Source organism: Chiloscyllium plagiosum, unplaced genomic scaffold (assembly GCF_037043375.1).
Source record: "Chiloscyllium plagiosum isolate Xiang-an unplaced genomic scaffold, Cpla_swu_hap1 HiC_scaffold_4, whole genome shotgun sequence".
Taxonomy (NCBI): domain Eukaryota; kingdom Metazoa; phylum Chordata; class Chondrichthyes; order Orectolobiformes; family Hemiscylliidae; genus Chiloscyllium; species Chiloscyllium plagiosum.
In genome coordinates, this window is record NW_028270142.1 from 34984464 (window position 1) to 35002779 (window position 18316).

At 43.7% G+C, this 18316-nt stretch overlaps 1 protein-coding gene across 4 annotated transcripts in view; it reads left to right on the plus strand.

Moving 5' to 3' along the window:
- Window positions 1-2195: 2195 nt before the first annotated feature.
- LOC122549295 (uncharacterized) overlaps window positions 2196-18316 on the plus strand; it is a 32607-nt gene continuing 16486 nt past the window's right edge. For all 4 annotated transcript variants that reach the window (XM_087985823.1, XM_087985821.1, XM_087985820.1 and 1 more), the window contains exons 1-5: window positions 2196-2227; window positions 3462-3618; window positions 14346-14391; window positions 15358-15503; window positions 15601-15653. In XM_087985823.1, the coding sequence (XP_087841949.1) occupies window positions 15479-15503; window positions 15601-15653 (78 nt within the window). In that variant the 5' untranslated portion in view covers window positions 2196-2227; window positions 3462-3618; window positions 14346-14391; window positions 15358-15478. The remainder of the gene's footprint in view (window positions 2228-3461; window positions 3619-14345; window positions 14392-15357; window positions 15504-15600; window positions 15654-18316) is intronic.

Below are 18316 nucleotides of genomic sequence, written 5' to 3' on the forward strand. Positions count from 1 at the left end.
CTCCTCAGTATCAAAGGACTCAAACATACCTTCCAGGTGAAGCAGCACTTTACCTTCATTTCTCACAATCTAGTCTAGTGCATTTGCTGTGCACAAACTGGTCTCCTCCATACTGGGGAAACAAATCATAGACTGGATGACCACTTCACAGAACATCTACGTTCTGCCCACAAAAAAGCCCCTGAGCTTCCAGTTGCCCACCACTTTAACAGCCCACCCTGTTCCCTAGCAACATCTCTGTCTCAGGCTTGCTGCAGTGCTTCAGTGAAGCTCAGCGCAAGCTGGAAGAACATCACCTGCTGTCCTCCAGACTCAAATATTGAGTTCAATAATTTTAGGGCCTGAACTCTCCTTTATCCCAGCCCCTTACCTCACACACCAAACCTTGTTAACACAGTCTGCCATTACACACTACCTATTGCCATTGACAGTGTCCATTAAGAGCTACGTACCCTCCTTTGTCTGTCCAACTGTTCATAGAATCATAGAATCCCTACAGTGTGGAAGCAGGCCCTTCGACCCATCAAGTCCACACCGACCCTCCAAAGAGTATCCCACTCCCTGTCCCTGTAACCCTGCATTCCCCATGGCTAACCCACCTAGCCTGCACATCCCTGGACACAATTGGCAATTTAGCATAGCCAATCCACCCCACTTTTTGGGCTCTATCCCGAACATATATTCCTTAACCTCTCCCCCCACCTTATCTTCCACATATAAGCTGACATTTTCCTAGCTACCATCAGTTCTGAGGAAGGATCACTGGACTCGAAACGTTAACTTTGATTTCTCTTAACAGATGCTGCTAGACCGGCTGAGCTTTTCCAGCTTTTTCTGTTGTTGTTTCTGATTTAGAGCATCCACAGTTCTTTCAAATTTATAAAAGTAAGTGTTTGCATGGCTAAACTTTATTTATCTCCTCAAAAGCACTTCCTATGGTCATATTCTAAATGGCTTCACACTGCCATATAATGTGGTCCATATAATGCTGAGACATAGAAACATTTACACAAACACAAAACCTTCAAGGCCATAGCCAACATAAGGGCATTGTGTAATGTTAATCTCAATAAGTTGTATCACAGGACCCACTCGAACTTGCGCCAAAATCTAATTTACAACGGTTACTTTTGTGCATAGGTAGGACGTGTTGTCAATGTGTTTATCCTCTGCACTTAACAGTGCAATCACAAATAATCATTTAAGTGGTGATTTGGTGTTCCTCCTAAATAAATCAGCACACACAGCAACTGTATTTTTTTTTTAGATTACAGTGTGGAAACAGGCCCTTCAGCCCAACAAGTCCACACTGACCCTCTGAAGAGCAACCCACCCAGATCCATTCCCCTACACCTAACACTACAGGCAATTTAGCATAGCCAATTCACTGCACGCTTTTGGACTGTGGGAGGAAACCAGAGCACCTGGAGGAAACCCACACAGACACAGGGAGAATGTGCGAACTCCACACAGATAATTGCCTGAGGCAGGAATTGAACCCAGGTCTCTGGTGCTGTGAGGTAGCAGTGCTAACCACTGTGCAACCATGCCACCCAGCCATTGAGCTGGTATGGTTTCTACGTCTTTTTTTTATAAAGGGAAAGAACTTTCATTATTTAGAAATTTATGAATAGAAAATCACAGACTGTATACTCAAGGTATACTCAATGAAAATGTCTTGGGAACCACCCAAAAACATCTAAAGGCAGAATCAGCCCTTTATATTATTATATTACAACATGACAACACTTCATTGGCTAGAAAGAACTTTAATTAATTCAAATTTGCAAAATGTGATATGTAAAATGGATAGAGAGTTAATTATTTGTTCTGAATTTTTCTATCTTCACTTTTAATGCTTTACCCTTGATTGTTGCTTCCCAATTTTGATTTTTCAGTGGCAGATTGCAGGAGTTTGAGTGATATGGTTGATCCATTAAAGAAGCTGCAATTGAAAATGGTTACACCTCTCAGTGCACAATCCCACAGACGGAAACATTAATAGATTCTAACCTTTCCACACAGACTGTAGCAGCTACTCATTGCCAAGGTAACAATGTGACTTGCCACTTTTGCCTTTTAATTAATGACACTCATTCTGATTGGTTAATGTTCTCAGAACAGGACTGCTTCGTAGCCAAGCAACACGCGTCAACAGAAACGGATTGGAAAAATCAATGACATTAGTCCATTAATAGTGAATCACGTATTTGGAAAACAATTTGAAGTAAGTCTCAGATCAGTAGTTACAATTTTAGTGAAAAAGGTGCAATGTAAATATTCCAATATAATAAATTAAAGCTTATTTTGAACAACTTTTATGCTTACGTAGTATCTATATGTATAAATATTTGTCTCTGGAATTTAAACCAGTAGCTATTGAAATATCCATGTAACTGATTGAGAACTCCAAAATAGTTTTGTGATTCCAATCTTCCAGTGTATCATCATTCTGCCTACTTTTCAGTTCTTTATGTCTGGTATTCTGGCATTGCCCTTTCATTGCACTAACAAAATAAGATATCTAAACGCTACTTTAAAAAAAAACCCAATGTTTGTATTTTCTGTCAGTTAATTTTCATTTATCTAAATCTCAGCATCAGCAATATTTGAATTCCAACCAAACTGAATCAGGTCATTACATTCTACTGCATTGATTTCCCTAGCAACAAATCCCAGAAATTGCACCCTGCTGTGGTTTTTGTGTTCCATTGTGTCCTCCTTTCCAGTTTAATTGAACAATATTCACATGAAAAGGTTATTACATTGTCTGCCTGGAGCTCCCTTAGATGACAGTTGATGGGTACAAAGGAAGTGGATTTTCCATTAAACATTCACATGTGAAATCAAATAATGTTTTAAAAATGTAAATTCCTTATCTGAATTGTATTGACTACTTTTAAATTATGTATAATATAGAGAGGATTTATTTCCAATCCACAGTATAAGCTTGTCATTGCTTTTGTAAGTTAGGTGTTCTACACCATTATTCTTTGAATGACAGCTTCAAGGTCACAGCATTTCTCCCTACCCCATCCACAACAACAATCAGCTCTTGAAAGCCACAGGACTGGATAGTATTTCAATTCTTACGTTGAATTCCTGGTGATTCGATGCCCCATTTGTGGATAAATTCTAAATCAGAACAGAATATATTCATATCACCAATTTGGTTTATGGAAATAAATGGAAATGTGGAATTAAGTTTATTCAACAACTTCTGTGTAGCTCAACTGATGGAATTGAAGATAACCAGCAACGATCACATGTTAAAGAGAGAGTCATAACAATTTCTGAAGCGATTACATTTAATAAGATACAGGGTGACCACAGCTGCCAAGGTAACCTGTAGAAGGGCATCATCTCCTCAGTGTGTAATGTGGACTAGCTTCCAGACCAGACAGGTCTGTAGCTTTAAACCTGTTACATGACATCATCAAATCTAATGTTCTTGTTGACAGGTACCCACCTTGCCTGCAGTCACTTTTCTGAGTCATTGAGTCAAAAAATATGGTGCTGGAAAAACACAGCAGACCAGGCAGCATCCGAGGAGCAGGCGAATCGACGTTTTGGGCCTAAGCCCTTCTTCAGGAATCATTGAGTCATTGAGTCAGTCAGGTAAATATGTGCAGTTACATCAGCAAACACAAGACCAGATAATATCACCTTGAAAATAATTAATGTTGTAAATAAACTTCAAGATGTCTGTTTGAACAGAGTCTGCCTATCGATTGTAAATGTTACATGGGTTAAACATAAAGAAAACCATAAGCCACATTATGGGAGCAGCAAGTGGACATTAAAAACTAGTTGTAACAGCTAGTGAGTAGCAGCAAGTAGAACTAAAGGCTGTAAAAAAGCAGTATCACAGTTATGAAAACTCTTTTTCCTAAGATTCATCCATTAATCTGTCTGAGCCACAGTTTAAAGCACAACCAAACCTGAAGTACTAGACTAAGACTACAAACCTTAAAAGGAAAAAAAGAACTACAAAGGGATGTCAGGTGCTCGGCACCAACGCATTGAAACACACACATCCATAAAGAGGGGTTACCATTCATTACTTATTCCACTGGTGCAGTACACATGGAAATCTGCAAAAGCTAATGGATATATACTGAATTTGGCAGGATGTGACCTGTGATGACTCACAAGGATCTGTGTTCAAGTCTCAGTTATTCACAGTATCACAGTATTTATTAACGACTTGGATATGGCATACAAAACCATATATCCAAATTTGAGGATGACATAAAGTTCGATAGGATTGTAGACAGAGTAGATAATAGCATAAAATTATAAAGGGATATTGGTAGACAAAATGAATGAGCAAAACCATGCAGATGGAGTTCAAAGTAAACAAGTGTGGGGTTATCCATTTTGGACCGAAAAAGGATAGATCAAGGTACTTTCTAGATGGTATGATGTTAAATATAATGCATGTCCGAAGAGACTTGGGGGTTCAGGTGCATTGATCTTTAAAATGTCACAGACAGGTGCAGAAAACAATCATGAAAGCTAATGGAATGCTGCCGTTTAAATCTAGAAGAGTGGAGTATAAGGATGCAGAATTTGAGCTGCACCAAACAAAACCCTTGTTTTGGAGTACTGTGAGAAGATGTGGGCACCACACTTCAGAAAGGATATATTAGCTATGGAGGGAGTACAACTTCGATTTACAATAACGATACCAGCACTTCAGGAATTATGTTATGAGGAAAGACAGTAGAAATTGGGCCTGCTTTCTCTAGAATGTGGAAGGTTAAGGGGAGATTTGATCCAGGTTTAAGATACCAATAGGAAAAAGACAGGATATATAAAGAGAAACTATTTCCACTGTTTGAGTATAGGGATTTAGAACTGGGGGCAGAGTCTGGGAATTAGAACCAAATCATTCAGGAGAAATGTTAGGAATCTTTTCTACACTCAAAGGTTTCCAATGCTCTTCCACAAATGGCAGTGGATGCTGCATCAGTTGTTAATTTTAAGTCTGAGACAGATACATCTCTCAAAAGTATTGAGAGATATGAACCAATGGAGTTAAACCACAGACCAACCATGCTGTCATTGAATGGTGGAACTGGCTCAAGGGGCCTACTCCTGTTCCTATGATTCTATGTTCCTAACAGAGGTGCTGGATTTTAAACAAGGCCATGCCTTCCCTCTTAGCTAAACCTGGGCTTTATGCCTGAAAAGTCAACTCTCCTGCTCCTCGGATGCTGCCTGACTTGCTGTGCTTTTCCAGCGCCACACTTTTCAACTCTGATCTCCAGTCCTCACTTTCTCCACCATCCTAAAGTATAGTGTTCGTCCTGATGTCCTGTTCAGTATTTATCAAACTCTTTCAGTACTTGATTGAGAGACTTTTATACAGAGGTTCTGAATGTGTCACATAAAAACAGATGACAATTCTAACAAATTGTCCTGAGTACAATCAATCATAGAATAACCTACGAGAATATATCTCTGCACCTCTTTCTCTGCATACTGATACACTTACTTAACTTCTCTCAAAAGTATTTCTGCAATTAACTAACATCTGCCTTATCTCTTGTTTCATTCTTTTTCCATTTCAGAAGCTATTTGGTTTGGTTCAATTTTGAGCTAGCATTATCTCGAAGAAGACGTGGGCAAGTTTAATAACATGTTGAACTCACATCTGCAATTCTGATGCTATTAAAAAAGAACTCTCAAGAGTGAACCAAATAAATCAAAATGTTTCAAAACACTTTAGATATTCAAAATACGAAATAAAAGCAGCATTCTTATGTAAATACTCAGCAGGCCTGGCAAATTCTGTGGAGAGAGAAATGGAGTTAACGGGCTATGTACCCAATTGAGACAAATTTGTTTGGAGGGTTTTTCTCCTCAAGGCCTACCTCATTCCTATTACGTCTCTCTTTTCTGGTTCCTCCCCTATCTTAACACATGCCATTCCCAGAGCAACTTGCCAATTCTGGGACATCACGGAATTGATCAGCATCCTGGCACATGCAGCCAGGTAAGGATGATCAGTCTGGAACTGCCTGCATGATTCGTGATACTTGCTGTGGAGGCGGAAGGCAAGGGGAGATTGGCAGCCCAGTTTACAGAGAGGGACCTGGAGATTCTGCTGGATGGGGTGATGCACAGCTGAGAGATCCTGTTCATCTCAATCCAACATGGCACCTCCATATTATAATCCCCAAGGCGAGAAGAGTAAGATATGGCATCAGAGCATGCTAGCCTGATCTGAAGCTGCCAACTAGGTTAGTCTGGAGTATGCACAGCACAATAGGAAGAAGGTTAATGTCTTTTTCTTCTCTGCCAGCACAAGTGGCCCCAGTTTCTATCCAATACCTCACACTCACTTTACTCTGCTACTGTACCCACCTCCTGTGCTCTACTACTCTCACTATTACCTGCAACACCTTTCCACATTTATTGTCACCCATTCTAAGTCCTTATGCCACTAGCCCTGCATGTCCTCTGTGCTGCCTACTCATTCACTTGGCACACCTCCCCACATGTGCCAAAAATAATATTTGTGCCAACCACTTTCATCTCCCCTAATTTCTGCCTCTCTCTGAGGAAACGCAGAGCTCCCCCAGAATAAGGCAGGAAGATTCAAGACTGACAATTAGCTGCCTGACCTTTGGTTCCTAGGCAAAAGTGAGAACTGTAGATGCTGGAAATTAGAGTTGAGAATGTGATGCTGGAAAAGCACAGCAGTTCAGGCAGAATCCAAGGAGCAGGGGAATTGAAGTTTCGCACAAAAGCCCTTCATCAGGAATGAGGCTCTGAGCCGAGGGGGTGGTGAGATAAATGGGAGGGGGTTCAGCTGGGGGGAACGTAGCTGAGAGTGCGATAGGTAGATGGAGGTGGGGGTAAAGGTGATAGATCGGATGGGGAGGGTGGAGCGGATAGGTGCGAAGGAAGATGGACAGGTAGGACAGGTCATGAGGGTGGAGCTGAGTTGGAAGGTTGGAACTGGGATAGGGTGGGGGGGTGGGGAAGAGGGCAAATGATGCCATGGAGCTGGAGGGCCCCAAGGCAGAAGGTGAGGCGTTCTTCTTCCAGGCATCATGTGGTTAGGGAGTGGTGATGGAGGAGGTCAAGGACCTGCGTGTCCTCGGCAGACTGAGGGGGTGCTCAAGTGTTCGGCCATGGGGTGATGGGGTTGGTTGGTGCGAGTGTCCTGGAGATGTTCTCTGAAGTGCTCTGAAAGTAGGCTTCCTGTCTCCCCAATGTCAAGGAGACCACACTGGCAGCAATGGATACAATAAATAACTTGGGGAGTGCAGGTAAAACTCTGATGGATGTGGAAGGCTCCTATGGGGCTTTGGATGGAGGTGAGGGAGGGGATTTGGGTGCAGGTTTTGCAATTCCTGCAGTAGCAGGGAAAGGTGCTAGGAGGGGAGGGAGGGTTGTGTGTGCAGTCGCGGAGGGAACAGTCTTTGTGGCAAGTGGATGGGGATGGGGAGAGGGAAATATACCTCTGGTGGGGGGGTCCATTTGTAGGTGGCAGAAATGGCGGAGGATGATGCGATGTATCCGGAGGTTGGTGGGATGGAAGGTGAGGATCAAGGGCATTCTTCCCTTGTTGCAGTTGGAGGGGTGGGGTTCAAGGGCAGAGATGCGGGAAGTGAATGAGATGCGCTGGCAGACATTATCAACCACATGGGGGGGGAAATTGCAGTCTTTAAAGGAGGAGGCCATCTGGTGTGTTCTGTGATGGAACTGGTCCTCCTGGGAGCAGATGTGGTAGAGGCAGAAGGTTTGAGAACAAGGGATAGCATTTTTGCAGGAGGCAGGGTGGGAGGTGGTGTAGTCCAGGTAGCTGTGGGAGTTGATGGGTTTGTAGAAAATGTCAGTGTTGAGTCGATCACCGTTGATGGAGATGGAGAGGTCCAGGAAGGGGAGGGAGGTGTCTGAGATGGTCCAGGTGAACTTAAGGTCAGGGTAGAACATATTGGTGAAGTTGATGAACTGTTCAACCTCCTCCTGGGCCCCTTTGGTCTGGAGGAAGTGGGAGGAGTCAAAGGAGAAATCATTGAGAGTGAGGACAAGTTCAGCCAAATGAATAAGAGTGTCAGTGGAAGGGTGCTGGTGAGGATATCGGGAGAGGAAGAAATGGAGGGCTTGGAAGCCCTGGTCATGGCAGATGGAGGTGTACAGGGACTGGATGTCCACTGTGAAGATGAGGCATTGGGGGCCAGGGAAACAAAAGTCTTGAAGGAGGTGGAGGACGTGGGTGGTGTCTCAAATGTATGTGGGGAGTTCCTGGACCAGGGAGATAGTTCAGTATCATGGTATTTGTAGATCATTTTGGTGGGGCAGGGGCAGGCTGAGATGATGGATTGTCTGGAGTAGAGAGGCTTGTAAATTTTGGGTAGGAAGTAGAACCAGGCAGTGCAGGGATCCCGAACTATGATTTTGGAAGCTGTGGTGGGAGATCCCTAGAGGTGGTAAGGTTGCATATAGTCTGGGAGATGATGGTTTTGAACCCCCCTGGTCCTCACCTTCCACCCCACCAACCCCCGTATACATCGCATCATCCTCTGCCATTTCTGCCACCTACAAATGGACTCCACCACCAGAGATATATTTCCCACCCCAACCCCAACCACTTTTGGTTAAAAAACCATTCCCACCGCAACTCCCTCATCAGGTCCATGCACCCCCCCCCCCCCCCCCCCACTAACCCATCCTCCCCTCCCCTCCTGGCACCTTCCCCTGCCACCGCAGGAATTACAAAACCTGTGCCAACACCTCCCCCCCTCATCTGCTTCCAAGGCCCCAAAGGAGCCTTCCACATCCATCAAAGTGTCACCTGCACTTGCACACATGTCATTTATTGTATCCATTGCTCCCGATGGGATCTCATCTGCATTGGGGAGACAGGATGCCTACTCACAGATTGCTTCAGAGAACATCTCCGGGACACCTGCACGAACCAACCCCACCGCCCCGTAGCTGAACGTTTCAACTCCCCCTCCCACTCTGCAGAGGACATGCAGGTCCTTAGCCTCCTACATCTCCACTCCCTATCACCCAATGCCTGGAGGAAGAATGCCTTATCTTCTGCCTCGGGACCCTTCAACCCCATGGCATCAATGTGGACTTCACCAGTTTCCTCATTTCCCCTATTCCCACTTTATCCCAGTGCCAACCTTCTGACTCAGCTCTGCCCCATGAACTGTCCTACCTGTCCATCTTCCTTCCTACCTATCCATTCCATCCTCCTCTCTGACCTATCACCATTATTCCACCTCCATCTACCAATCGCACACTCAGCTATCTTCTACCCATCCCCATCCCCACCCCCTTCCCATTTATCTCACCACCCCCTTATCTCACAGCCTCATTCCTGATGAAGGGCTTTTGTACAAAATGTCGATTCTTCTGCTCCTCAGATGATGCCTGACTTGCTGTGCTTTTCTAGCACCATACTCCTGACCTTTAGTTCCTCTCTATTTATGTGGAGAGCATCTAGACACCCTCCACGATTGGTTAACTGATCTTGTCCAAGCCCTGGACTGGCATCAGAGGCTGCCCTTGTCTTACTGTGCCAGGACAGCCTGAGTGAAAACTATCTCCCTTGACTTGGCTGAGGACAACCAAGGCAGGCTTGCTGCCTTTGTGTCTGTGCTAAACCACACAGTAAGAGAAATGTAGTCTGAGTTTGTTATCTATGGCTGAGACGGCAAAACACAAAATAATAATGGAAAGCAATGCAAGGCAGAGTCACAATTCTGCCATGAATCTCATCATAACCCACGTTATTTAGGTTCCAGTGTGATTTTGCCCAATATTTCAGGTCATGACTTGTAATTCCATTCTCTCAAAGGTCTTAGAAGGAGCTGTGTCCTGAGTAAAGATCTAGCAAGAATGCTGAGTCTAAATTGGTGGTAAGCCAAGTTTTCTCTTTAACATACTGTTAACTAGTTACACTTCTGAGCTAAACAACAAGAGATTGTACTGATTCACTCCCCTCCAGTCTATTGTACATGATGGCTCACGTGACTACTGATGTATGCTATTTATATGTTTCATTATTAAGCTTTTATGTCTCTCCCAAGTCTGTGACATGGGCATCATGTACACTAACGTACATCTCCCCACTCCTCCCCATAAGTCTCTGCCCTGGTGTCCGGGCTTTGACACTTTGACTAGTTCATGTATTAAAAACAGTTTACCCAAGTGTTCTTATCCGTTAGGTGGACAAAGGACCATGGAATTTGATTTGTTATTCAATTCAATTTTATCACAAATTATTCTTCTGTAAAATCACAATGTAAGCATTTCCTAAATTCCCACAATATTTATTCTCTATTTAACTCCATCCACCTGATAAAGAATATTACCCGCAATGATCCGTATGTTTGAGCTAGGTAATTGGAATCTCCTTCCTCTCTGATGTAGGTCTGGCTCTCTTCTATGAGGATGTGTCTCAGAGGGGTCAGGGCAGGTCTTCTTGCTCACTCTCCAGGTGGTGAGCTCCACTGCTGGGCAGGTCAAATGCTCGCTGAGTCTTCGGTGCATCTTCACTGAGTCTTCATTGAGTGGGTGATGTCCAGATGTGCATTCTTATTGCCCCCTCAACCTTGACATTCCAGAATATTCTGTGGTCTTTGACCAACAGAGTCATGATCTGAGTTAAAATCATCCACTGGGGTCTTGCCAGCACCCTGCATCATTGCCAGATGAGTGGACAGACTCAGGCAGTCAGGATGCCAGAATATCTGAACAAAATATCTGTAATACAGAACCCTTGAACTGGTTATAACTGGTTCCCCTTGAACATTTGTAATCTCTTTGATCTCATTTGCACTGTTCTCTTTAGCTGATTGATGCCGGCCGCTGTTTAATTTAGAAAGGAGAAAGTGAGGACTGCAGATGCTGAAGGTCAGAGTTAAAGAGTGTGGTGCTGGAAAAGCACAGCCAGTCAGGCAGCAATCGAGGAGCAGGAGAATCAACGTTTCGGGCATAAGCCCATCATCAGGAATGGGCAATTTAGTTTGGTAAATTTTCTGTCCAGCCTGTTTTCTCCAACTCTGGGTCAATATAAAATATTGAATATTTGGCCCATGGTCACTTGAGCATGGTTCCCATCCTTTGCTCACCTGTATAAGCATTGGGGTGGTTTTAGCGATCTTGTTCTCAGCTATCTCAGAGGAAATTGGGAATCTCTGCTTTCCAAGTTTTCATTTGCTTATGGATAAATCAGTGTTTGTTATTTCAGACTCCAGAGAATTCATGGTCCATATTCAGGTTCCTCCTGTCTTTTGGAAAAATGTTCCAGTAAAGCTAGAACAACACTGGCATCTACCTAAAAATGTGGAAAATTGCCCAGGCATGTCTTGCACACAAAAAGTAGGACAGATAAATCCAATAGCACCCCATCAGTCAACTCTCGATCAGTAAAGTGATAGAAGGTGTCGTCAACAGTGCGATCAAGAAGCATCTGCTCAGCTCCCCACCTTTGGAAGGCAGTGTGATTCTAAAGAACAAGATCCCGCACGTGTTCATGGACATTACCATCAGAGACAACACCATGGGCCATATTAAGATGGAGCTCTTTGCCGGTGAGGTCCCAAAGACTGCAGAAAAAGTCTGTGCACTGTGCACTGGAGAGAAGGGTTTGGCCGCAAGAACTTGACATTACACAGAACCATTCTTCAATTCATGTGCCAGGGTGCTGGCTTCACAAAACACAATGGCACTGGTGTAAAATTCATCTATAGTGAGATTTTTTGCCAATACATTTTCCATTGAAGCACCGAGGACCTAATATGTTGACAATGGCCAATGCTGAGCCAAATACAAATGAATCAAAGTTGTTCATATGTACTGCTAAAATTACATGGTTGGATGGAAAGCAAGTCATTAAGGGCTACTAAATCATGCAGAAGATGGTAGGATTTTGGCAGCAGCAGTGGCAAAACTACCATACTTTTGGTATTGTTAATTGTGAACAATATGAATAGATTGGGACCGGTTCAATAAAACATGATTATTTGAAATTCCAATTTTAAAAATAACCTGCTCGGTGACACCCAGTTTGGGTTCCGCCAGGGTCACTCAGCTCCTGACCTCATTGTTTCAAGCATGGACTAAACAACTCAATTCCAGAGGCGAGGTGAAAGTGATAGCCTTTGATATTAAGACAGTATTTGACCAAGCACAACTGAAAAACTTAGCAAAAACTGAAATCAATAGGTACCAGGAGGCAAACTCTCAATTGGATGGAATCATACCTGCCGCATAGAAATATGACTGTGGTTGTTGGAGATCAGTCATCTTAGTTCCATGATATTTCTGAAGGAGTTCTTCATGGGTAGTATCTTAGTCCTTACCAACTTCAACCCCTTCATTAATGATCTTCCCTCTATCATGAAGTCAGAACTGAGGTGGTTTGCCAATAATTGTATAATGTTCAGCACCTCCTCAGATACTGAAGCAGTAAGTGTTCAAATGCAACAAACTCTAGAAAATATCCAGGCTTGGGCTGACAAGTGGCAAGTAACATTTGGATTACACAAATTCCCGGCAATAACTATTTCCACCAACAGACAATCACACTCCTTGAAATTCAATACCATTGCTATCACTGGATACTCCACTATCAAGTTGGAGTTGCCATTGATCAGAAACTTCATTGAACTTGCCATATAAACATGTTGGCGAAAGAGCAGGTCAGAGGCTAGGAACACTGTGGCAAGTAACTCACCTCCTAACTCACCAAAGCCTGCCCACCATCTACAAGGGGCACAAGTCAGGAGTGTGATGGAATATTCCCCACTTGCCTGGATGGATGCAGCTCCAACAATACTCACGAAGCTTGACACCATCCAGGGCAAAGCATCCTGCTTAATTGGCACCATATCCACAAGCATCCAGTCCCTCCACTACCAATGCTCAATGCAGCAGTCATGATTCGGAGATGCCGGTGTTGGACTGGGGTGTACAAAGTTAAAAATCACACAACACCAGGTTATAGTCCAACAGGTTTAATTGAAAGCTAGTGTGCTTCCAATTAAACCTGTTGGACTATAACCTGGTCTTGTGTGATTTTTAACAATGCAGCAGTGTGTACTATCTCGTGATGCAATGCAGAAATTCACCATTGATCCTTAGCCAGCACCTTCCAAACACACAAATACTTGCATCAAGAAGAACAATGACAGCAGATACATGGGAACACCATCACTTGCAAGCTCCCTTCCAAGCCTCTCGACATCCTGACTTGGAAGTATATCACCGTTCATTTACTGTCACTGGGCCAAAATCCTGGAACACCCTCCCTCTGGGCATTGTGCGCCTATTGAATTGAACTAAGCTTTATTGTCACATTTACTTAAGTGAATACAGTGAAATGTTTATACATTGCCACTTACAGCACCATCTTATGTACAAAGGTACCAGGTACAGATTCTTCAGTTACAAGATCTCAGAAAATAGAGAAATAAACGTCCAGCGTTGCAGAAATAAAATTTCAGAACAGTGGTCTTCCAACCCAGACCACACTGGCATCTAGACTCCAGTCCACACTGGTTTTCACCTTAGAGATCATGAGGCTGGGAGAATATTCTGGTATCGACTCAAGACTGGGAGACCACACTGAGGCCAAGAGGCTGACATGCCGGGAGGCCATTCATGCAATGCCGGGAGACTGCTACATAAAGCTGGGAGGCTGCTACAGGAGGATGCTACATCAGGCCAGGAGGCCGCTCTGCCAAGCCGGGAAGACCTTTGTCGTGTCTGTACTGTGGTGAGGAATCATCAGAGGCCGGGACTGAAGAGAGAAACAAAAACACAGAGCCCAAAATGAAAGAGAAGTAAAAGAAGAACAGGCAGAGAGGATGAGCTCTAGCTGAAGCGCCCTACTCTGCCACCATCTTGGAATGCTCATGATGTCTACCTACATCACATGAACTACAGCAGTAGGCAGTAGGCAGCACAGAGGACATGCAAGGTTAGTGGTGTTGGTGTTGGGGTGGATGACAATGAGTGTGGAAAATGTCACAGAAAATTTTCAGTATGGTAGAGCATGAGCCTTCGTGTCTGATTGTACAGTAACAGAGATACTGAAGAGAAAATTGCAGCACTTACACTGATGGAGTAGTGAAGATGTTCATTGATTTTCTTTCTGCATTGCTGTACATTTCTTCAGATGGTGTGCTGTAGACTTTACTACACAACTTTAGCTCTGAAGTCTACCCTATTTAAAACTTATCTTCATAAATGCTATGTTAAAAAAATAAGCTTAATACCACGTTCTTCGTCATGAAGAAATTGGTAATCAAAATCGCTAAACATGGCAATTATATTGACTCAGTCATTAATCTGCTTTTACATTGTAGGTTACTGAAGTCTGAAAAATCACACCATTGAACATAAATATTGGAGGTGAGCTCGAGTGTCATTCTCAAGTTCTCGCCATATACTGTGGAATAAAACATTGTTGTCTCAGTATACAGACTGTGGGTGCTTCATGTGTCACCCTAGATACTTATATGCATAAACATGCCAACATACTTCCCAACTCCTTTAAAATACTATAACATAAAATCATTTTATTCTTTAAAAGAGTATAATGCCTTTGTATATTGTATAACTTAATATTTAATCCTTAACTTTTAAAAACATTATTCATGGCATCACTTTAATAATAAAATGTGGTCCTTCTTCTGTTGTGTGAAAACGACACTGTCCTGTCAGGAAATCTCAAGTCCCCTGTTACAATCTTGTAGCTTATGTTTCCCTTCCAACCAGTATGCTAACTTCCTGCTGTGCCCACTCTGCTTGCTTCCTGCCCAGTTGGTACTTTATGTCATGGATGAATCACTTTCTCCTCTGGATCAATAGTGATGTGACACTCAAATCTTCAAAGCATTCAACTATCTGATCAAAACACCCCAGATATACTCGGACCAAATTTTCCTTGTTTCTGATTGGAAGGAGGTTTTCAATGTGTGTTCTCCCTTTAGCCCTCAGTGATGCCTCATTCATCTCATGGCTTACTGAATTCAGCTGCAGATTTTTGCATCTGCTGAACCCCAGGGTAGCAGGACCATCTGTTTCAGTGACGTAGAACATACAGTTAGCATCTTTTCTTTCTTGTATCCCCTCTGATTTGTGATACTCCTTGCTGTTAAATCTCAGTTTCACCATATGTCATCAGCGTGATGCTGCTCAGTTTCAGAGCTTTTTCCTTGGGTGACCACTGTCTTTCAAATTTTTCAGAAAGATCTTCTAGAATAGATTAAAGGCAAGATAATGCAAAGCCCCAAATGAGTTGATCTATGAACACATCATTGTTTCTTTTGATTTACCTGTGCTGGCTACTAATGTTTACTCTATGTGACAATGCAGGCACTCAGAGGTTCTATGCATGCCTCTCAGCACAGCATGGTGTTCCTACCATTGAATTCTCAGTTCAGAAGTCGCTGCTGTACATGGAACTTAGAGGTGAGAAAAGAGACCCTAGAGGTTCATGCAGAAGAAAATAACATTGGAGGGTACGTAGCTGGCTATATTTTTCAATCTGGCTATAATATTGTCATCAGGCTCATCTTGTTGCCACCTCAGGTTTCAAAACTCATATCTGTTTTTCAGCGGCAGTAGCAACTCGAAGGGCAGGAGCTTGCACCAGGGGCCTGCCGGGAGCGGTGAGTCACTGATTTGTGCTTTTAAATTTGAAGTCAGAGAGCAGAGATTTCTGGGAAAGGAGGGACTTCGTGTTTTTATTTCCATCCTGTTATATAAGTCAGTGTCTTCTCAACCCGAGACTATAGCTTTGTAGAGCCTCCCACCCAACCACCTCCTCTAACCTTAAAGACCAGGGACATATCAGGTAAGTGTCTCTTTTTTACTTTGTGACTAGGGGACTAGCAGGGATGGCATGCAGGGAGAGCAATGTTCCTCCTACATGATGTTTGAGGTCAGGGACGTCATTAGTGTCCCATCCAAGTACATCTGCAGGAAGTGCACCCAACTCTCGCTCCTCCAAGACCATGTTAGGGAACTGGAGTGGGAGTTGGATGAATTTCGGATCATTCGGGAGGCAAAGGCTGTGATAGTTAGGAGTTACAGGGAAGTAGTTACTCCTAAGCAAGAAGAAAGCTGGGTGACTGTTCGAAAGGGGAAAAAACAGTCAGTGGAGGGATCCCCTGTGGTCGTTCCCCTGAAAAACATGTATACCATTTTGGATACTGTTGAGGGGGACGACTTACCAGGGGCAAGCAGTGGGGCCCAAGTCTCTGGCACAGAGCCTGTCCTTGTGGCACAGAAGGGAAGGAGGGAAAGGAGGAGATTGTTAGTCATTAGGGACTCAATAGTTAGAGGCTCAGATAGAAGGTTTGTTGGGAACGAATGAGACTCGCGGTTGGTGTGTTGCCTCCCAGGTGCCAGGGTCCGTGATGTTTCGGATCGTATCTTTGGGGTCCTGAAGGGAGAGGGTGACCAGTCTCAAGTCGTTGTCCATGTAGGTACCACTGACATAGGTAGAAAGAGGGATAGGGATGTAAGGCAGGATTTCAGGGAGCTAGGATGGAAGCTGAGAGCTCGAACAAACAGAGTTGTTATCTCTGGTTTGTTATCCGTGCCACGTAATAGCAAGGCATGGAATAGGGAGAGATATCAGCTGAACACGTGGATGCAAGAATGGTGCAGGAGGGAGGGGTTCAGGTACTTGGATAATTGGGGCTCATTCTGGGGAGGGTGGACTTGTACAAACAGGACAGTCTTCACTTGAACCAGAGGGGGACTATTATCCTGGGTGGGAAATTATCCTGGGTGGGTTTAAACTAGCTCAGCAGGGGGATGGGAACCAGAGGTGTGGTTGCAGTGCACAGGAGGATGAGAGTAGGAAGGACAGGGACAGCATTTCAGGGTCACAGGAATGTGCTGGCAGACAGCAAACTGGTTTGAAGTGTGTCTAGTTCAATGCCAGAAGTATCCGAAATAAGGTAGGTGAGCTTGCAGCATGGATAGGTACCTGAGATTTAGATGTTGTGGCCATTTCGGAGACATGGATAGAGCAGGGTGAGGAATGGATGTTGCAGGTTCCAGGGTTTAGATCTTTTATTAAAAACAGGCAAGGCGGTAAAAGAAGGGGAGACGTGGCCTTGTTAGTCAAGGATAGTATAACGGTATCTGAGAGAATTTTTGATGAGGACTCGTCTACTGAGGTGGTGTGGGCTGAGGTTAGAAACAGGATAGGAGGTCACACTGCTTGGAGTTTTTTTATAGGCCTCAACAAAGTTCCAGAGAGGTGGAAGAGAGGATCAGTAAAACTATCCTGAGTTGGATTGAAAGGAATAGGGTGGTCATTATGGGGGACTTTAACTTCCCCAATATTGACTGGAAATGTTATAGCTCTAGTACGTCGGATGGATCAGTTTTTGTCCAATGTGTACAGGAGAGTTTCCTGACACCGTATGTCGAAGGGTTGACAAGAGAGGAGGTCACACTGGATCTGGTGCTTGGTAATGAACCAGGCCAGGTGTTTAATTTAGTTGTAGGTAAGCATTTTGGAGAGAGTGACCATAATTCAGTTATGTTTAGTTTAGCGATGGAAAGGGATAGGTACATGCCACAGATCAAGAGTTACCGATGGGGCAAGGGCAATTATAATGCGATTAGGAAAGAATTAGGATGCATAGAATGGGGTAGCAAAATGCAGTCAATCGAAATGTGGAGCTGGTTTAAGGAACAGATATTGCGTGTCCTTGATAGGTATGTCCCTGCCAGGCAGGGAGGAAGTGATAAGGTAAGGGAACCGTGGTTTACTACAGAAATTGCATCTCTTGTTAAGAAGAAGAAGGAGGCTTATGTGTTGATGAGGCAAGATGGTTCAGATGAGACGATGGAGAGTTACAGCTAGGAAGGATTTAAAGACAGTGTTAAGAAGAGCAAAAAGAGGACACGAGCAGTCTTTAGCAAATCTAATAAAGGAGAACCCTAAAGCTTTCTATAGACATGTGAGGAATAAAAGGATGATTAGGGTAGGAATAGGGCCAGTCAAAGACAGAAGTGGGAAGTTGAGTCTGGACCCTGTAGAGATCAGAGAGGTGCGAAATGAACATTTCTCATCGGTGTTCACTCAGGAAAAGGTGAATATTGTAGAGGAGAAGAATGAGATACAAGATTTTAGACTAGAAAAGATCGAGGCTAGCTACGCACAGGTGTTATCAATTCTAGAAGGAGTGAAAGTAGACAAGTCCCCTGGGCCAGATGGGATTTATCTGAGGATTCTCTGGGAAGCTAGGGAGGAGATAGCAGAGCCATTGGCTTTGATATTTGAGTCATCATTGTCTACAGGTTTAGTACC